The 18,638-nt window shown below is 44.8% G+C and overlaps 1 protein-coding gene across 1 annotated transcript in view; it reads right to left on the bottom strand.

Moving 5' to 3' along the window:
* Positions 1 to 18,638, bottom strand: part of PARVB (parvin beta) — a 96,742-nt gene that overhangs the window by 52,996 nt on the left and 25,108 nt on the right. The window contains exons 2-3 of the mRNA XM_074936670.1: positions 6,611 to 6,700; positions 526 to 596 (exon numbers count right to left, since the gene is read on the bottom strand). Of these exons, the coding sequence (XP_074792771.1) occupies positions 526 to 596; positions 6,611 to 6,700 (161 nt within the window). The remainder of the gene's footprint in view (positions 1 to 525; positions 597 to 6,610; positions 6,701 to 18,638) is intronic.

An 18,638-nucleotide genomic window follows, 5' to 3' on the forward strand; every position in this document is an offset into this window, starting at 1 on the left:
TCCCCCTTCCTGGAACAGGGGCACTGCTGGGGCTCCAAAACATAGAGCATGGGCCCTCCTCCACCATGGCAGAATTTCACACCCAGTGAAAAATCCTGTTCCTCCCCTACATTTCATCCATCTGCACTCCTTTCCTGTAACCCAAACTCACACCTTCCAAAACTGTTTTCCCTGCTATCACAGTGACAGAGAGCCCAGTCTCTCACGTCATGAGGAATGGCATTGTGATCATTGCTAGATTCAAGCTGAACTCTGCCTCACTTCAGTATTTAAAGGGATGAAACTGTAGCCTTCATCTCCCCTCCCTTAGCATCCTCAGGCTCTCAGATGTCTGCCAACCTCTTCTCATATCTTCTTTGCTGTTGGCCTTACTTCCTAGCACTTGTACGTGACCTCAATATCCAGGACAGTTCATGAATTATCATCCCTTTACATAGATATATATCTCTGGTTTGCAAAGGATTACATATAGCGATCTAAAGATTTTTTCATGAAAGAAAAACAAGACAAGTATTTACTTCCTACCTTGATCAGTTCTTTGAACTTGGAGTCTTCTTTGGAGTTGGGATCAATCATGGTACGTTCCTCATTTTCCTCTGGCCATTGAGAAGGGAAATGTCTAGTTAGAGCCATGACATGAACACACTGTCGAGGATATTGCAGGAGCTATTACTTATAAAGTTGTCTGGAAGTTGATTAAGAAATGGCAAAGTCTAATCATCATACTAGTGAGGGAACGTCAAGTGATCAAAGCATGGGGAATTCTTGAGAGATACACTGAAGGATTACACAGTATTAACTTCCCTAAAATAAGATTCAACTGGCCTTCATCAGATCACGCAGCATAGTGTGTGTCAGGCTGTATCATCTAGTCTCCTATATAATGTAGGCTCCTTGGGGCAGGGCTATGTCTTTCTCCAGATGGACCAGAGCGCCTTAGTGGCACCCAGCTAACAATGATGATCATTTTATCCTTTCCTCAGTTATTTAGTTTTCATTTTAAGCTACATCACTAGACTGCAGCATCCTAAAGAACCCAGTAAGCTCACTGCATTATGCTCCCTGTAACAGGGGTGATGCGGGATTATGGGTCATCCTCCTTTCTCCTGCCTTTTCAAATTCCACTGTAGAATTTGCTAGCTAGCGAGGGCTGCACTTAGTCTGCCGCAACTGCACATAATGCTGAGTCAATGTCGGGCAGCAGTACCAAGAGTGAAACGGACAAAGATTTAGGTCAAATTCAGTTGTGCCTGGAGGAAAGTGCCCAGAGCAAATTTAGCAGAGGTGCAATCTGCTCCATTGCTGTGGAGCTGAAGAGTGGAAAGGAGAGAAATATTTTCTCCTTCTACCACCAAGGAGCTGCCAGACCAACACAATTTGGGAAGGAGGGGAGAAGGAGAAGGGAAAAGACACAAAAAGGAGATAGAAACGGAACAGGGACACAGAACAGGAAAGTGGAGTGGAATGAGTGGAAGAGAACAAGGAAGACATACACATGGGAAGTGGAGTGGGGTGGGACAGTTAGAAGGCATTGAGGAGGTGACTGGCTGCATCAGAACTGGGGACCCAGCTTAGTTCCTCAGTGTTAGCAACAGCTAAGAGTACTGTAGCTAAAGCCATTGGCAAGGAAGTGTAGGGAGTGTCTTTCTACACAGTTTCTTGGGCCAACTGAAAGAACCATGCCAACAGGCTCTGGGGGAAGACCTATCTAGCTCTTCTGAGCTTGAGGAGGGTCTCCATAACACATGGGTGAAGGGAGAGGAGGAGAAGAGGGGAGACAGATAAAACAAGGAAGAGGAAAGAGAAGGGAGGGTGAAAGACAAAAAAATCCAAAGGAAGGGAGGAGACAAAGGAACAGAAGAGGGAAAGGGAGGAGTAAAGATTAATTTTAGAAAGATGATTGCATTTGAGGTTTTGTCCACTGAGCCAACACTTTGTTGGACTGGTAACAAATACACTCAAACAAAGGCTCCCCCTATGTCTTTCCCCACCATAACTGAATGCATCTGTAGGTGCACGAAACAGTCTATCCTAGACGTGACTATTAAGGAGCAATGTTGTTACAGCCTGTTAAATTCTGGTGCTCCATTTCAACTAGCAAATTCAGCCTTCCCCACCTTTCCTCATTGTAATCTCCTTTGTTGCTGAAATGACAGTTGTGATTTAGTTTAGAACAGCTCCTGTAAGTGGAAATGAAAGCACAGCTGCTACACTCCAACAGGAATGCAGCATCACAGCCTTGTTACATGATCCACTGCTCTGCAGCTAAAACAGAACTGGAGGGTTTAACTTTAGCTGTGCACATAGACATACAGGATGAAATCCAGACCCGCTGGAAGTCAATGGCAAAATTTCCATTGACTTCCATGGGCCAGAAGCCCATAGCATACACTTGCCTAAGATTTATGAGGCAGAAGCCTTTGATACATGAAAGACATGCCTCACATCTCACTGTACCGTTTAAGAAGCCAGGCCTGCTTGAGTAGGTCTACTCTGCAGCTACGAGTGAGCCTGCCTGCCCAGGCAGACTGACTGATGCTAGCTCCGCTCAAGCTAACATGCTAAAAACAGCAGCGTGGACACTGTGGCCCAGGCAGCAGCACCACCCGACCCCCCGTGCTGCCACCTGACGGGGTCTACTCAGCCATTTTTAGCACTCTAGCTTGAGCAGAGCTAGCATGAATCCCTCTGCACAGGCTGGGAGGCTCTTTGCAGTGTGGACTTACCCTTTGTGTTGCCTTGATGTACACATGAATGGAAGATGGACGGAGATGCCAACACATTGTGGTACTATGTGGTCAACCACACAAACAATATTATGGTCACAAAAAGGAGTTTTGATGGCCACAGTGCCATGGACAGAGAGCCCTCTGACCTGCACCGCTATTCAGGCACCAGAACACAACGACCCACTGTCCCAGTATTACAGTTACGTTGCTGTTAGTGATGAAGCTCTGCACTCACCCTGGGTGGATATGAGAGACTGTACAATTGAGTGGGGTTTCCCTAGACCTGCCCAGACATTTGAGCTCAGTTCTTTGCAGGGTCCACAATCTATTAAAAAACAACCAAACTGAACGTTGAAAACGTTTGCCAAATTTTGCACAAACCTAGGAAGAGCTTCTGATTCTGTAAGGTTTCCAGTTTCTTTTGGTTCTTTACTTCCTCCTGGCTACTGGGATGAGTCAAGCAGGCTAACGCTGAGGAAGTTACACCCAGCACACGCCCAGTCCATAAGGTTGCGAACTGGAACTTTCAAAAGAGGTCTCACCCATGTTTGTGCAACACCCACATTTCCTGTGTGGGGCCCTAATCTCTCTCAGTCTCTCCCTCCCACCTTTAATAGTTAACAGCGGAGGGGATTAGAGAAGCTCTTTTTGTTTCTTTTTATATAAAGGCCTTGTATCCCATCTCTGAAATGAGTCAATACCAGATGCAGCAGAAGGCGGCATTAGGTCCCCCGCCTTTATTCCATTATGGAATAACCTCTACAGAAGTTAGTTTTCTTCCCCATTCTGGTCAGTCAGTGCCTGGCTTATGCCCAGAAGAATACAGGTTTGTCTCTCTGGTTTCCTTTGCCTATTTAATGTAACTGTGGGTTTTCCCATTATCCATATAAACAGTTACTCCTTTTTTCAACTGCTCAGAATTATTTACCTCAGTGACATCCTGTGCCAATGAGTTCCACAGGTTAAAATATATATTGATGGAGGAAAACATTTCCTTTTATCATTTTAAACTTGTTGCTTTTTAATTTCCATGTGCGCCTTCTTGTTCTCATACTAATAGAAAAGATAAACAGAAGCTCTCAATTTACTTCCTCTATTGCATTAATTATTTTATATACCTCTAGCATAGCCCCTCTTATTTGTCTCTTCTACAAACTAAACATTTATCATCTTTTCAATCTCTCCCACCCTCTATTCATTCTCCAGACCCATATTTAGTCCCCTTCTATTTTTTCCTATATCATCATTTGTGAGATGGGATGACCAGAACCCAATATAGCATTCAAGGCTGGAATGTATTATCCATTTATTTAATACTTACTTTGAGAGAAAGAATGGTCTAGTGGCTAGGCCTAGAGACCAGGAGCTGCGACACCCATGTTCAATTCCCAGTTCTCACACTCCGTGAGAGTTTGGGCAAGTAACTGAGGCTATGTCTACACTATGGACCGCATAGCTGTACTGCTGCAGCTGCACCACTATAAAGTCTTCCATGTAGCTGCTCTCTGCCAGCAGGAAAGAATTCTCCCACTGGCATAAAAAAAATCACTCCCAACAAGCAGTGGAAGCTACATGGCACTGTCCACACTGTCAGTGAAACTTATGTTGGTCAGGGGTGTGTTTTTTTCACACCCCAACTGACAAAAGTTTTGCCGACCAAAGTGCTAGTAGAGACATACCCTTGTGTGCCTCAGTTCCCCATTAGTACAATGGGAATAACAGGAATTCCCTACCTCGCAGGGGTGAGGTGAGGATAAATACATAGCCTTAGTCTCTCTGTGCCTCAGTTCCCCATTTGTACAATAGGATAACAGAACTTGCTTACTTCACAGGGGTGTTGTGAGGATAAATACATTGAAGATTGTGAGGTGCTCAGATATTATGGTGATGGGGCCAGGTAAGTATAACAAGATATATATTCAGAATTATATTCGGTCTAATTATTTACACTTCCTAGCATTTATTTGCTTTTTTGACCACTGCTACTCTATAAGCCAGGGATCGGCAACCTTTGGCACGCGGCCCGTCAGGGAAATCCGCTGGCAGGCCGGGACGGTTTGTTTACCTGCGGCGTCCGCAGGTTTGGCCAATCGCAGCTCTCACTGGCCGTGGTTCACCGTTCCAGGCCAATGGGGGCTGCAGGAAGCGGTGGCCAGCACATCCCTCAGCCCACGCCGCTTCCTGCAGCCCCACTGGCCTGGAACATTGGGAGCTGCATTCGGCCGAACTTGCGGACGCTACAGGTAAACAAACCGTGCAGGCCCACCAGCGGATTTCCCTGACGGGCCGCATGCCAAAGGTTGCCAATCCCTGCTATAACCCAGTGTTCCCACTGAGATGCCCACAATGACGCCAGGTTTTTTTTCTTGTTGATAGTTAATTTAGAAGCCAGCACGATGTGTGAGGATTTCAAATTATTCTTTCTGGTGTGCAAAACTTTGCACTGGTCAACACTGAATTTCATCTGCCATCATGCTGCCCAGTCATCTAGCTTAACTGGGTCCCTCTGGATTTCCTCAGAGTCTACTCTAATCGTAACTAATTTAAATACGCTATCTGCTCGTTTTTCCATCTCACTGCTCACCTCCTTTTTCAGATCATTAATGGAATACACTAAAAACATCAGACTTTGGCAAGAACCTTGGCACACCCCACCATGAAAACTTTTGGTATGTTGAAAATTGACCATTTGTTCCTACTCTATTTTCTGTCTCTTGACCAGAAACCACTGTATTCTGAACCACAACAGTACTTTTCATCTCATCCCAAGACTACTTAGGTCAGGTCTACACTACCGCGTAAATCCACCTCTTACCTCGCTCAGGGGGCGTGAAAAAGACACCCCCCTGAGAGACGCAAGACCTAAGCGCTGTCCACAGTGGCGCCACATCGGTGGGAGACACTCTCCTGCAGACATAACGTCCGCCTCGCACAGAGGTGGAAAAATTATGCCGACAGGAGAGCACTCTGCCATCGGCATACAGCGTCTTCACCAGATGTGCTGGTGCACAGCAGCATTGGTACAGCTGCGCCAATGTAGTGCTTCTACTCTAGACCTGCCCTTGGTTTCCTTAATATGTGGCATTTTGCCAAAAACTTCTTGAAAGTTCAAATAAAATTATATTTATGGGCTCCTCTTTTATCTACTGTTTAACTGACATTCTCAAGTTCTAGTAGATTGGCATCCTTTACAGATGCTATGCTTGTCTGTCTTATCATATGTTCATCTAGGTGTTTTATAATTCTATTTTTAATTACTGTTGCTTACAGTTTCTCTGGTACTGGAGTAAGGCTCAATGGTCTGTAATTCCTAGGATCACCACTAGCACCTTTGTTAAAGTTCGGTACAGTATGTGTTACTACATCAGGAGCCTGGAGGGTGTAAGTGATATTAATGAGAGTTTCAATATTTATATGAGCACTTCAGCCAATTCATTCTTTCAGAAGTCTTGGAACACGACCCCTGGTGGCTTGTTGCTCTTTAATTTAGCTGTTTGTTCCAAGGCCTCCTCTTTTGATATGTCAATCTCTGACAGTGTCTCATCCTCATTACCTGAAAAGACTTTAGTTCCAGGTTAGGTATTTCCTCAATATCCTCTGTGATATGGAATGATGCAAAGAAATCAGTTAGTTTCTCCGCAATGCTCTTGTCTTCCTGATAGTCCAATTCTCTTGCTAGCTTCCTGGCTCTAACATACTTGAGTAGTGGACTCGCTGCTGTTCAAATTTTCTCTCAGCCCTTCTAATTTTATCTTACATTTTACATACCATAGCTCATGCTCGTTTCTATTGGCTTCAATTAACTTCAATGTTCAATACCTATGCACATACTGATCTCCATTAACACACACCCACTTATGCCTGTAGCATTAATACTGTACCTAATAGGGTATCTTCAGGGTGGATATCAATGGTGGTGGGAGACATTGGAGCGTTGATAGCATTTTTGCCCTCTTCCTGCAGGTCGCTCACTGAAGAGAAGAAAGGAAAAAGAAAAAAAGAAAAAAACTTTTGTAAACGCAGAATTTTGTACATTTTACACAATTTTTAGCTACAGTGGGAGAATACATCCGGCAGGCCCATTTCAAAGCAAGTTTACAGCTTATGGAAATAAGAACCACAGCTGCTCTGGAATAGAATCAGAGTCAAAACATTTTGCCGTTTCATAAACAGCTGGTTAGCCTGGTGATTTAGCGGAAGTTATTTTGCAGGATCTCGAGCTTGCAGTAAAGACTAACTCAGAATTTCCATTTCCCACACTGGGAAGTGTTTAGAGCTCTGTGGACTCTCTCTCAGTCTGGAGTAAAGATTGCTCCTTTTGTGCACCTCATGGGGTTGCACATGAGACAGAAAGGGGAACTAAACACTAGTTCTTCTATGACGATAAGAATAATCTTTTCCACCTACGGTGACCAGATGTCCCGAATTTATAGGGACAGTACCAATTTTGGGGTCTTTTTCTTATATAGGCTCCTATTACCCCCTACCCAGTCCCGATTTTTCACACTTGATATCTGGTCACCCTATTTCCACCTGCAAGGATCACTATGTGCAACTATAATTAACAAAAAGCCTGAAAGAGCCCAAGGAAGATTTGAGAAACAGCAAAAGGGGTTTTAGTCCAACACTGGCACTGACATTATAAAGAGGCATAATATGGGCTACGGGATCAAGCATAAGACTGGAATCTTTGAACTCAAGCTGTAAACCCAAAGCTGCCACTGACCTCTCTGTAGGATCTTGGCAAAGTCGCTCAACTAGTCTGAGTCTCCATTCAGCCATCTCTAAAATGGATCTTTAGAGCAAGTTTCCAGGACTGTCACTCTGTATGCCCCTCCGAAGCCTACAATGTCTGTTGAATCAGGGGGAAGCGATGGAAACAGCAGCAAGCATGGCTGAAAGTTATTTTTGCCCAGAATACCACTGGGTTCACTTATGCCAGCATTCACGGTCTGTTACCATCCAGTTTTTAAGTTCTCAGCCATTTTGATTTTATGAATTACACCCATGTGACAGTAACGCATGTATCTATGATACTCCAAGAGTCCTATACCACTGCGATATCCGCAGTAACTCAACGAATCACCACCCTTTCTTTACAGCTAATTTTCGTTCAACAACAATTTCATTGGTTGTATGAGGGAGACTGAAGAGATGGTGGATTACTTGGCGCAGCTGTCACAGTTCCTCAAAACCACCCACACAACATCACAACCAGCACATATAATAACCCAAACATATATAACCCCTCATGGCAACACCATCCCCGCCCCCATCCCATTAACAACTCACACAAATCAACACGTCTCCCCACACAATCCTCCTACAAACAAATCAACACAACTGACCCACGAAATAACCCCAACTGTCTCTCTGAAGCCTAGAATGTCTGTTGAGTCAGTATGAACGGATGGAAATGGCTACAGGCATGGCTGAGAGCCCTTTTTGTTTAGCATATCACCAGGTTCAATCAGCACTGGGATGTTCAGCCATTTACAGCTTTTTTTAGTTTTTTTAAAAACACACAACAACTTTACAAATTACACTGCTGCAGCAGCATGGCCTTTCAGCTACTAATATTAACATACCTAACTCTCACCAGTGTTGGATGGAATAACAGTGCTTGTGCACAGTTAGAAAAAAAGCAAAAGAATTGTATGTGCTATTAGTATCATCACACATTATTAACGGATATTCACTTTAAAGCTCCTATGGATAACAAAATCAACCCCTTATTTTAAGTTAAAGGAACAGCTGGGTTTGAAATAAGACAAAAGCACTGTACAAGGAAACTATGTAGGCTACTGTAATCCACAGCAGCTCAGTGTGGTGCTCTGCTGATCTCTACTAGTGGCTGGGCCCCATATAGAGATTGATGAGCCTGCTACCAGCCTTGGCTAACAGCTGGATTATTTTAGCTCAAGAAGAGGAGGTTCATGCTACTAGATCCAGAGGCACCATGTTCAATCTCTGCTGACAACAACCCATTTCAGGGCCTGGTGCTACACCGTGGTTAGGGATGGATAAAGTCCAGGAAAAAATAAAAACCCACAATCAATCTTCACCCCCCCAGGTTGAAGCTTGGATAACTTTTGCTGCTGCTGCTATGTTCAGTTTCACATCCTTCTGCACTGCATGGTCACGGTGAGGAGTGAAGGTGGAAATGCCAAAATATCATGAGAAAGCAGCTCTTGCAGTATTTCGGACCCATCTGAAGGCAGCAGTAGAATTAAGGTAGAATCCTTAGGATCTGGTCTCCCTAGGCTATCACGCTTTGAAGGAAGATCAGGAACTCAGGAGTGGAAAAAAGATCATCATCAAGAGCAGAGAGAGTCAGCAAAGGACTATTGGATAGGGGAGAGACAGGACTACGTAAGGGGGAAAAATCTCAAAATTATGGTGGATCCTGGTCCTATTTATCCTTAATCTGCTTTTACCATGAAATGCTAGAAATCTCCTGTTCTCATGAGATTAACAGACCAAGAAAAAGTTAGGATACATTAGGGTGGTAGATAAGCTGCCACATTTATGGATGTTTCTCCCAACCTTTTTAGGTTTGCCTATTGTAACCCACACACCTCCTGGGTGTGGTGTTCCGTCCCATCGAGTGGCACTGAAACCAGTGAGAGAGAGATTAATGAGTCTGCTCTACAGCCTTAACTAACAGCCACATGGCTTTCGGCTCATGCCTATAGCTCCAGAGGTCCCAGGTTCAATGCCACCTGCCAACAACTGGGGGTCTGTCGACATTACAAGTGGAGGCTCGTCCGGGATTTCAACTGGGAAGTCTCTGGAGCTCGGGGTGCACTTCCTCAGCTAGGGGAAGCATGTAACCCATACGCCTTCTGGATGTGGTTTTCTGTCCCATTGAGTGGCAATGAGACCACTGACAGAGAGATTAATGAGTCTGCTCTATAGCCTTAGCTAAGGGCCATATGGTTTTTAGCTCATGCAGTAGAGGCTCATGCATTAAGCTCCAGAAATCCCAGGTTTGATTCCACCTGCTGACGACCGGGGTCTGCCAGCATTACACTATCACCAGCTTCACATAGCATTGGCCACTGAGGAAGAGTGTGATGGACAGGGATACAAAGACCTAGGTTCCAAGGCACAGTAAAAGCAGAACTTTAAGTTTGCAGATAACCAGTCCTTCTCCGACCTACCAAAAAAGAGCAACATCACTCCAGGAGTGACAAGAATGTTTTCATTGTCTGTGCAGGAGACTACACAGGAGGCCAAAGTCCTTGAGGCTCTTTTGGGGCAAAGCAAGGATTTCCATATAAACCGGGAAATAACCACAAGCTCAACAGAGCAGTCATTTCCCGGGGGAAAAGGCAATCTAAACCCCACCGATCTCCCATCAGGCAGTTCTTTTAAAAATATATCCCTACTCCCCTTTCGTGCAGTGAAATCAACCCATATACTCTAGCCATTTATATATATATTACACATGTCATAAAAAGTCCCATGTCACCACTCTCCACCTCCCCACCATACAGAAAGAGGATAACAGAGAATTAGAATGCTTGGGGGACACACGTGATAATCTCCATGCAACATTTCACTGGCATCCAAAGAGAAGGCACTTAAAACCATTTATCACTTTTCCTAATGAGGATTTCAAGAGGTGAACTAGTTTCTGCTTTCTGGCAGACTATCAAGTAAGTATAAATTTCCTGAATGCCACATGTTGCCATTATGTCCCCAGAAGCAAGAAATGCCAGATTCATACATTTTGAGAGCCTATGGATTAAGATCCATGTTAAAGTGACCTGCTAGAGTTAATATGCAACAAGAGTGTGTCCTGCCGGTAATAAGGTACAGCTCACTTTTGGTATTGTGTACTTCTTGCAAAAGGACAGGAGCAAAACTGCATCCTCTACTATATATGGAATGTGTTGTATATACTGTAGCTTTTTACCTAAACATAGTTAATTCAAAAAAAAGACACTAAAGACATCTGGATTTTATTAATTTTTTCAAAATTCCCCTAAACAAGAAATCAGAGAACTAAAAAGTCACATGCTAAAATGAGTGTCTTTTCATCGCATGGCATCCTCTCTATGTGCCCACTAAGGGCTCAATCCTGCAAACCCTTACTCCCTCAAATAGTCCTTACACTGAGAAGTCAATGGAAATACACGTGCAAGTAGGAATACTCACAAATAAGGTTTTGCAGATCTGGAACATGGAGATTTTCAAGAGCTTCCCAAGAGATTTGGACACCCAAATCCCATTCAACCAAGTTGCCTTTCAAAATCCCAGTCTAAATTATTAACTCTTCATGGCAGAAGTTTTATCTTCATTATTAGTAGCATTTACATCATTACTGTAGCACCCAAAATATCCCATCAGGACCAGTGCCTCCCTGCCCTGAATGTTAGGGAAAGATAGATGATGAGACAGTCATTGCCCTGGAGAACATATATATTTTAAAGTACCTCACACCCACTGTGCGCTAAATAAATACTCAAGATGCTTTCAGAAAACTACATTTAAACAAGATAGTCTTTTGAAGAGACTTGGAAGGATTACATTTTTTAATCAGTAAATGTCAGCAAACGTCATCTTCACGATACATACATATACACACGCGCACACACACACACACAGAAAAAGTATTTCCATCACTAATCATCAAAATTTACAGAACAGCAAAGTCAGAAAAATGCTATTTGAGAACTTATTATGGTTTGATTTAAGGACATTTACTTTGCATGTTTTTGACATCTGATGTTGTATCAGGTTATAAAGCTTAACATTTGGAATCCTATCTGCTGCCATTAAAGCATTATTGTCTGGCCTCCCCCCATAATTTCCCACAACTATGACAATTGAAATTGAAAAAAATGCTTTAAAATAATCATCGCTATTATCCATCGAAATTGTCCAGAAAAATAAAATTCTGCCAAGCCTACTTTTAAAATGCAGCTAAATTGCTTTTATTCCCCCAGGAGTTTGATTCAAAAAGGAAGCTCTCTGATCAGAGTAGATAAGGAAGGAGATATTTTTAAAATGCAAGAAATACATTTTGAAATCAGAACAAAGTAAAGTATTTTTAGCAAATAAAATCTCCTCCTTTCCACAACACCACTTCTATGCTGAGGGCTCAAAAACAGATAAAGAAAAAGTTAAAGGTGGAAATAAATACAGTCATGCTTTATGCACCCAGCGCCCACCTCACACACAGTTGAAGAAACATGTTTGGTCTTGAAATCCAATTTGCTGGGCTGAATTCCACAAGAGCAAAAGGTTCTGTCCTACTTCTGAAGCAAGTGCCTAGTCAGAGCAAAGGGCTGCCATTTCAATAAAGCAAATTCTAAGAGACAGTCCCGCCGGCAGAGCCTCACTTACAGAAAGCCAGAAGCTCACAGCAAGAACTCTGCTCCGCACAGGTAGCTTACAAACCTTAGAGTTTTGTGCATGACAAATCCTTTCGCGTACCTCCTTTTTTGTGTTTTTTACAAAGCAGCCCTGCCATTTTGGCTCCCTACAGTATGCGATGGTCCGGAGCGTACCTCTGCAGTGCAGTGTGGGCAGTGCAAACGTTAAAGGGAGAGTGGCAGCTGGACAGGGACTGACATGCCTGGCCAGTCAAACTTGGGTTAATTTGGTCATGGTGACTTGGGAGGAGAGAGTAAGGCAGCAGCAGTTATGTGAAGGGGAGAGTAGGGGGAGAAAAAATACTTTGCTTCGTAGCATGAAATTCAAGAAGGATGAACTCCCAGCATGAAATTTGCAACATAGCTCACGTTCTGTAAAGAGAGACAAAGAAGCCATAAGTCCATCGTGGTCAGCTCGAGGCAACAGCTGACACACAATTTTTAAAGGTTGCACTTAGCCCACAAGAAGTTCCCGGTTAGTCATCTTTGCCCATTAGCCAGGGCACAGTCACATTCCCCTACCATTAAGCAATCACAATGGCTTATCAAAGAGAATACTGAAGTGCAGAGAGGAATAAGAGGTTCAAAAGGCACTGACCAATTATGCAGATAGTCAGAGACACCTAATAGCAGGTCTTATTTCATCATCTTCCATTCCCCCGTGTGGCTACGTTTGCTCTGAGGTTTAAGCTTCAGGTTTATCATAATATTCCACATGCCAGAGTTTCCGAAAATAAGAATCTGTCCCATGAAAGCAAATAAAAATGAAGCTGCAAAGTTCAGATCAGGATTATTCACAATTCTAGTGCACATGCCTGTGTGAACATTCATTTGCTGGGGTACTCTCAACATGGTGAACTCTGAAGTGTATTCACGGGGCTTTTTGGTAACAATTCTGCGTCACCGCTTTCCCCTTCACACCAATAGTCCGTTAATGAGATACAGAAATGAAGCAGGAGGGGAAAAATAACTTACAACACACACACAAAAGAGACCAACACAACTCACAAACACACAATGGAGACAGCAACAAAAACAAATTATTCAAGATTGAACAATGTATCCATGTCTGGGAAGAACCCAACAGATGTTTTAATAAAGGCTCACAAAAGTTATACAAAAAAATTCAGTCTAACTGAGACAAGTTTCACACGTCTCCAGATAACAGAAGCTATCTCCACACTGAAAAGGGCTTCCCAGGGTAGCTACTGTATACCAATAGAGCTATACCAGCAAACCCCCCTTGTCGAAAAGCACCTTATACTGGCAAAAAAGGGGTTGCCTTTTAACCAGTATAGCTTATGCCAGCTCCTCAAATGGAATAAGCTCTATTGGCAAAAGCATTTTTTTGGCAGTAAAACTGCATCTACACTACACTAGGATTTTTGCTGGCATAGCTAAGTGATTTTTCCCCCCACACTCCTACCAGACTCAGCTATGCCGGTAAAACATTCTAGTACAGACCAGCCCTCAGCCAGAAGGGGGGAAAGCTAATTTGCTTCTTCTAAGGGCATGGCGACACTTGCAGATGTAGAGCGCTGAGAGTTAAACCAGCCCTCAGAGAGCGCAGCAGGGAAAGCGCTGCCGTGTGTTCACACTGACAGCTGCAAGCGCGCTGGCGTGGCCACCTTTGCGGCATTCGCAGAGGCATTGGGAGAGGTGCATTATGGCCAGCTATCCCACAGAGCACCTCTTCCCATTCTGGCGCTGTGGCTTGTGGGAAGGGGGCGGGAGGCATTCTGGGTCCTGTCCCAAAGCCCCGTGATGCATCGCTTCGCATCCCAGCATTCCCTGTGCTTCCATTCACATTTGGCGCCATCTTTCAATGGTTTTTGTACTGCGCACTTTGTCTTCCCTTTCGGTCTGCCAGAATGGAGCCCAAAGTGCTGAGGAATATGCTGATAAGTCTCGCCAGCAAGTCATGTTTGGCAGTCGAGTTACTCCTTAAGCTACAAACTGACAGTGAGGAGTCCGACGACGATGTCGACCCGCATAACACATACGACAACAACATCCCCACGGTTATATCGCATGCTGTACTAACGTTTGTGAAGGGAAGGGTGAACGATTCACTCAGGCATGGACCTCAGAGGTTCAACACCTGGAGGCTGAATTTGAACAGCCAGAGAGCAGGGCTATTAGAGGGGGCCAGTGCAGGGCTGCAAGGATTAGGGATGCCTTGAGGGAGTAATTTGAGGCTGAAAGCCACCAGTAATGTTCGGTGCCCTGCACAGGAGTGAAGTGCAGTGGTTCCAATGTTAGTAGGAATCTGTGTTTGCTATGTATGATACACTGACTTGCAGTGCTTGTTTCTTTCCTGGGCTAAGGTATCTTCTACTTTATGCAATAATAAAGAATGTTTTCAAAGCCAAAAAATCCATTTATTGAAAAGAAACACAACTGTTTGGGAAACAGAAAGGTGCAGGGAGTGGGGTGGGGAACGGTACAATCACAGATTTGTGTATCATACTGTTATCATTTTCCTGTTCTCATACTCAGCCTTCCCATCTGGAGTGCTGTGCAATGAGTGCTGCACTTCTGGCTGGCTAAAATGCATAGTGATGGGGGTTGAGAGGGTTGGAGGTGACATGGGGGTACAAGGGAAAGAGTTTTGGGACAAGGGCTGCGGGGGGCTGGGGGGGGGGCGGCAGAAGTGCTCCACCTGCATTGCTACGAGCGCCTGTATCGAGTCCACTTGGCGCTCCATAATGCTTAGCAGACGCTCGGTGCTTTGGTGCAGGCAATCCGCATTCTGCTGGAGGACCCTCCTTTCACTCTCCCGCCACTCCTGCAGTTTTTGATTTTCATTAAGGGACTGCTGCATTACTTCATGCAGCATGTCCTCTTTGCTTCTACGTGGCCCCTTCCGAATTCTTTGGAGTCTTTCGGCCGGTGATGACATGAACGGCTGAGATCTCAAGGTTGCATCTGTCAAGGCAAAATGCAACACTTAACAGAGGCAGCGTTGTTCACACCAGACAGATCAATGATTTGGCCGTACTTAAAGTAGACAAGCACAGTCTACACAATAGCAGAAATTGCCCGTCCCAAAGCAAGCGCACATAACCCACAGGAGCCCCAAAATGGTGAGTAAGCACAGGGGCCAGGGGGACTGACTGTTTCACGGCTGTACTGTCCTCTGGGTTTCTGTGCCTTGGGGAGAACTAGCAGCTGCAGGGGGCCCCTATACTGAACTCTGTCCCCACATTTTCCACAGGAGTTCGTCCTGGAAGATATCTCGCTGCTGAGAGTGACCTAGGAAGCAAGGGAGGGTCTTCTACTACAATGCAGCTTCCACCCCAGCCCATATGCAGCTTGCCTGTGTGCAGCAATGGTCCCCCCACCCCTCATGGCACAGTGGCACGGACATGTTAGCCTTACAGGACTAGGAGTACCGTAGCTCTCCCAAGGAACCTGCGCAAGCGCATTGCCCAGCTTCTCCATGAGACCTTTGAAGAGATCACTGAGGCCGATTACCGCAATGTGAGAGAGCACATCAACGCCCTATTCCGCATTTAGGCATGCATGCAGCCCTAACCCTCCTAGCCCCAAGAGCCTGCACTGAACAACTTCCTTCCCAAAATAAAAGCCGCTTACCAGGAACCTCCTCTGGTGTTTGTCCTTCCCCAAGCACCGGCCGCTGCAACTGGCTACCTTCCTCCTAGCTTGAAAACAGCTCTGGCTGCACGCATCTCTGGATGCTTGGCTGTCTCCTCTCCTCCGCAGCACCCTCGCTCCCGCTTTCCTCCTCCTCCTCCTGCCTTGTTGAACTGGACTCTGAAGTGTCCATGGTACTCGGAGTGGAGGTGGGGTCGCCCCCAAGTATCGGGTCCAGCTCTTTGTAGAAACGGCAGGTCGCGGGGGCAGCACCGGAGCGGCTATTTGCCTCGTGGGCTTTGTGGTAGGCATTCCGCAGCTCCTTCACTTTATCCCTGCACTGCAATGTGTCCCGGTCATGGCCCCTTTCCATCATGTCCCTTGATATTTGCCCGAAGGTATCGTAATTCCTGCAGCTGGGACTGGACAGCTTCCTCCCCCCCCAAACACTGATGGGACACTTTTGGAGGCCGATCAGAGCGCACTAACAGACCAGGGCATCCACACTGGTGCCGCGGCACTCCAGCTGGGGCACATCAAGCGTTATGCTTCTCGTCAAGGTGGAGTACCAGGAGCACTCCAGATGCGGAGTCCGGGCACTCTACGTGCCTTGCCAGTGTGGACGCATTATGAGTTAGAGTGCCAGGGGCTGCTTTAATGCGTTGTAACCCACAACTGTAGTCATGCCCTGAGTCACAAGGATTGGTCTCACTCCTGATTCACATCTGGTCTGTAGTATTGTGAGGGACTCTGCTAAACAGTCATAGCCCCAGAGTCAAATTTTCAAAAGCCTGTGACTTAGAAGCCTAGGGCCTGGTCTAGAAAAGTTATACAAGTATAACTTTGCAGATTAGGGGTGAGAATTTTTATTGATATAATTATACTGACATAAGCCCTGGTACAGACTGGTATAATTGTGCCTTATACTGGGGGGCGGGGGGAGGTTGGTGCTCTAACTCTATTACTTAATGTAGCAAAACTTTCTAGGAGACAAGCCCTAAGTCCTATTTACAAACGTGATTTAGGAGCCTACATTCCACTGACAGTCAATGGGACCTAGGTGCCTAAGAATTCTACTCTAAGTCTCATTGAAAGTCAGTGGGGGTGTAGATTCCTAAATGCCTATCTCATTTTGAAAACAGGACATAGGCACTTTTGGAAAATGTACTTCCATTTTTGCAATCAGATCCTCGTGGGCAGACCTACTGGGGTTCCCCATGGGCATGGGGTCGAGGGTTGCCAACCCTACAGGATTGGCCTGGAGTCTCCTGGAATTGACATCGATCTCCCAGTGACTACTGAAAGCAATCCGGGAGATTTTAATAGGATATTTTAAGAAAATGGCATTACGTCATTGGGGGGGGGGGGGATCTCCTGCAATAGCTTCAGTCAGGGCTGGCAACACTAATGGGGTTCCATCTGTGTGGATCCAGTTGCAGGATCGGGGCTTATGCTTGTTCCAGTGTCTGGCCATTAGTTGGCCAAAAACACAAACACACACACACACACACACACTCTTCTTTGGGAAAAAACATTTTTGCAGTATTGCCAACCCCCAAACATACTAAAATCATGATCTAGGCCCCACCCCAAAATAATGAGATTTTAATAAATCCAGAGTTCATTGCCTTCTCAATTCTGTGTCTTTTTGCTACACTCCAGTCATGTTTTCAGGCTCTTCTCTGCAATCAGAGAACAAAAAGGGTTTTTTGTAAAATAATGAAATAAATAATTAGTAAAAGAAATGAAAGCTGAGATTTTCCTGCAATCCCCTGAAGAATAATGTGAGTGGGGTAAGGTCATGAGGCTTGTGATAAATCACCTGAGTTGACAACAATGAGATACCTCAAATTGTTTAGCTCTAGGATCCCTATTCTAGCCCAATGCCCAGTAATATAGCGAGTTAGGTGCTCAGTACAACACAGCAAAAAAAAGGAAATCAAAGGTAGCAGAAAAGCAACAGTGAGAAGTCTTCAACCCCAGTTATGTGTTTTAGGACTCACCGAGACCTACACCTGTTCCATTCTGAAATTATAGCTTTAAAGATCAGTGCCCTGAATTGGACTACACTCTCATGCTGTTGTCATGGGCATTCAGTCAGCAGCAACACCCCCCCTCCTTTCTTTGGCATGTACTGTGCCTCTTCTTAGGCACCACGAGTCATGAGACAAGGAAAATTAAACAACACAGCCTGGGATTTGAAAAGGGAAATAGGAGACACATATATCAGCCTCCCATGATACACGTCCTGTGAGATTTCTATGGAAAGTAGTGCAGAGGCGGTCGTTCAAAACCCAGGACATCATCCTTGTGAATCAAACAGTGGTTTACAGAATCCCCTTTACTTGTGCACTGCCTAAACAGAGCCCAATCCTCCCTCCCACAACTGACACGGACTTGTGCCTTACCTCTCCAGTAGTTCCACTGAAATCAGAGTGAGGTACAACTATCTCAATGCAAGTAAGAGTGGCAGAATTTAGCCCTTACATTTTAATCTCTTCACAGCAGGGACCTCACTACTATCATGCACTTACAGTGGCACTACTGAAATAGTAAAAAACAATAAAGAATCATCAAGTGGCCAGTGGGTTTGTCAAACACCATGGAAGCTGCCCTAAATCATCCAGGCAACAGAGCATTCTCTGGCCTATGGGATCCCCACCTTTAACTCACCACCATTAACGTTCTTGTTATAAAGGGCAATCACTAACTCTCAACTCTTAAAAAACAAAATAGAGTGATAACTAATTAATTTTAACTACAGTTATTTCTGACCCAAGGATTGAACCTCACCCAATAGAAAAGCAACAGCTGTCACAATGCTGATCATGGCACTTTGGACGCACAGCACCTTCCACTTAGTTCATATGGTTGGTTAATTTCATCCTCTATTTCACTTGTTCAAAATTTCCAAATTGTGCGTGTAAAA

This window comes from Natator depressus, chromosome 1 (genome assembly GCF_965152275.1).
Source record: "Natator depressus isolate rNatDep1 chromosome 1, rNatDep2.hap1, whole genome shotgun sequence".
Classification (NCBI taxonomy): Eukaryota; Metazoa; Chordata; order Testudines; family Cheloniidae; genus Natator; species Natator depressus.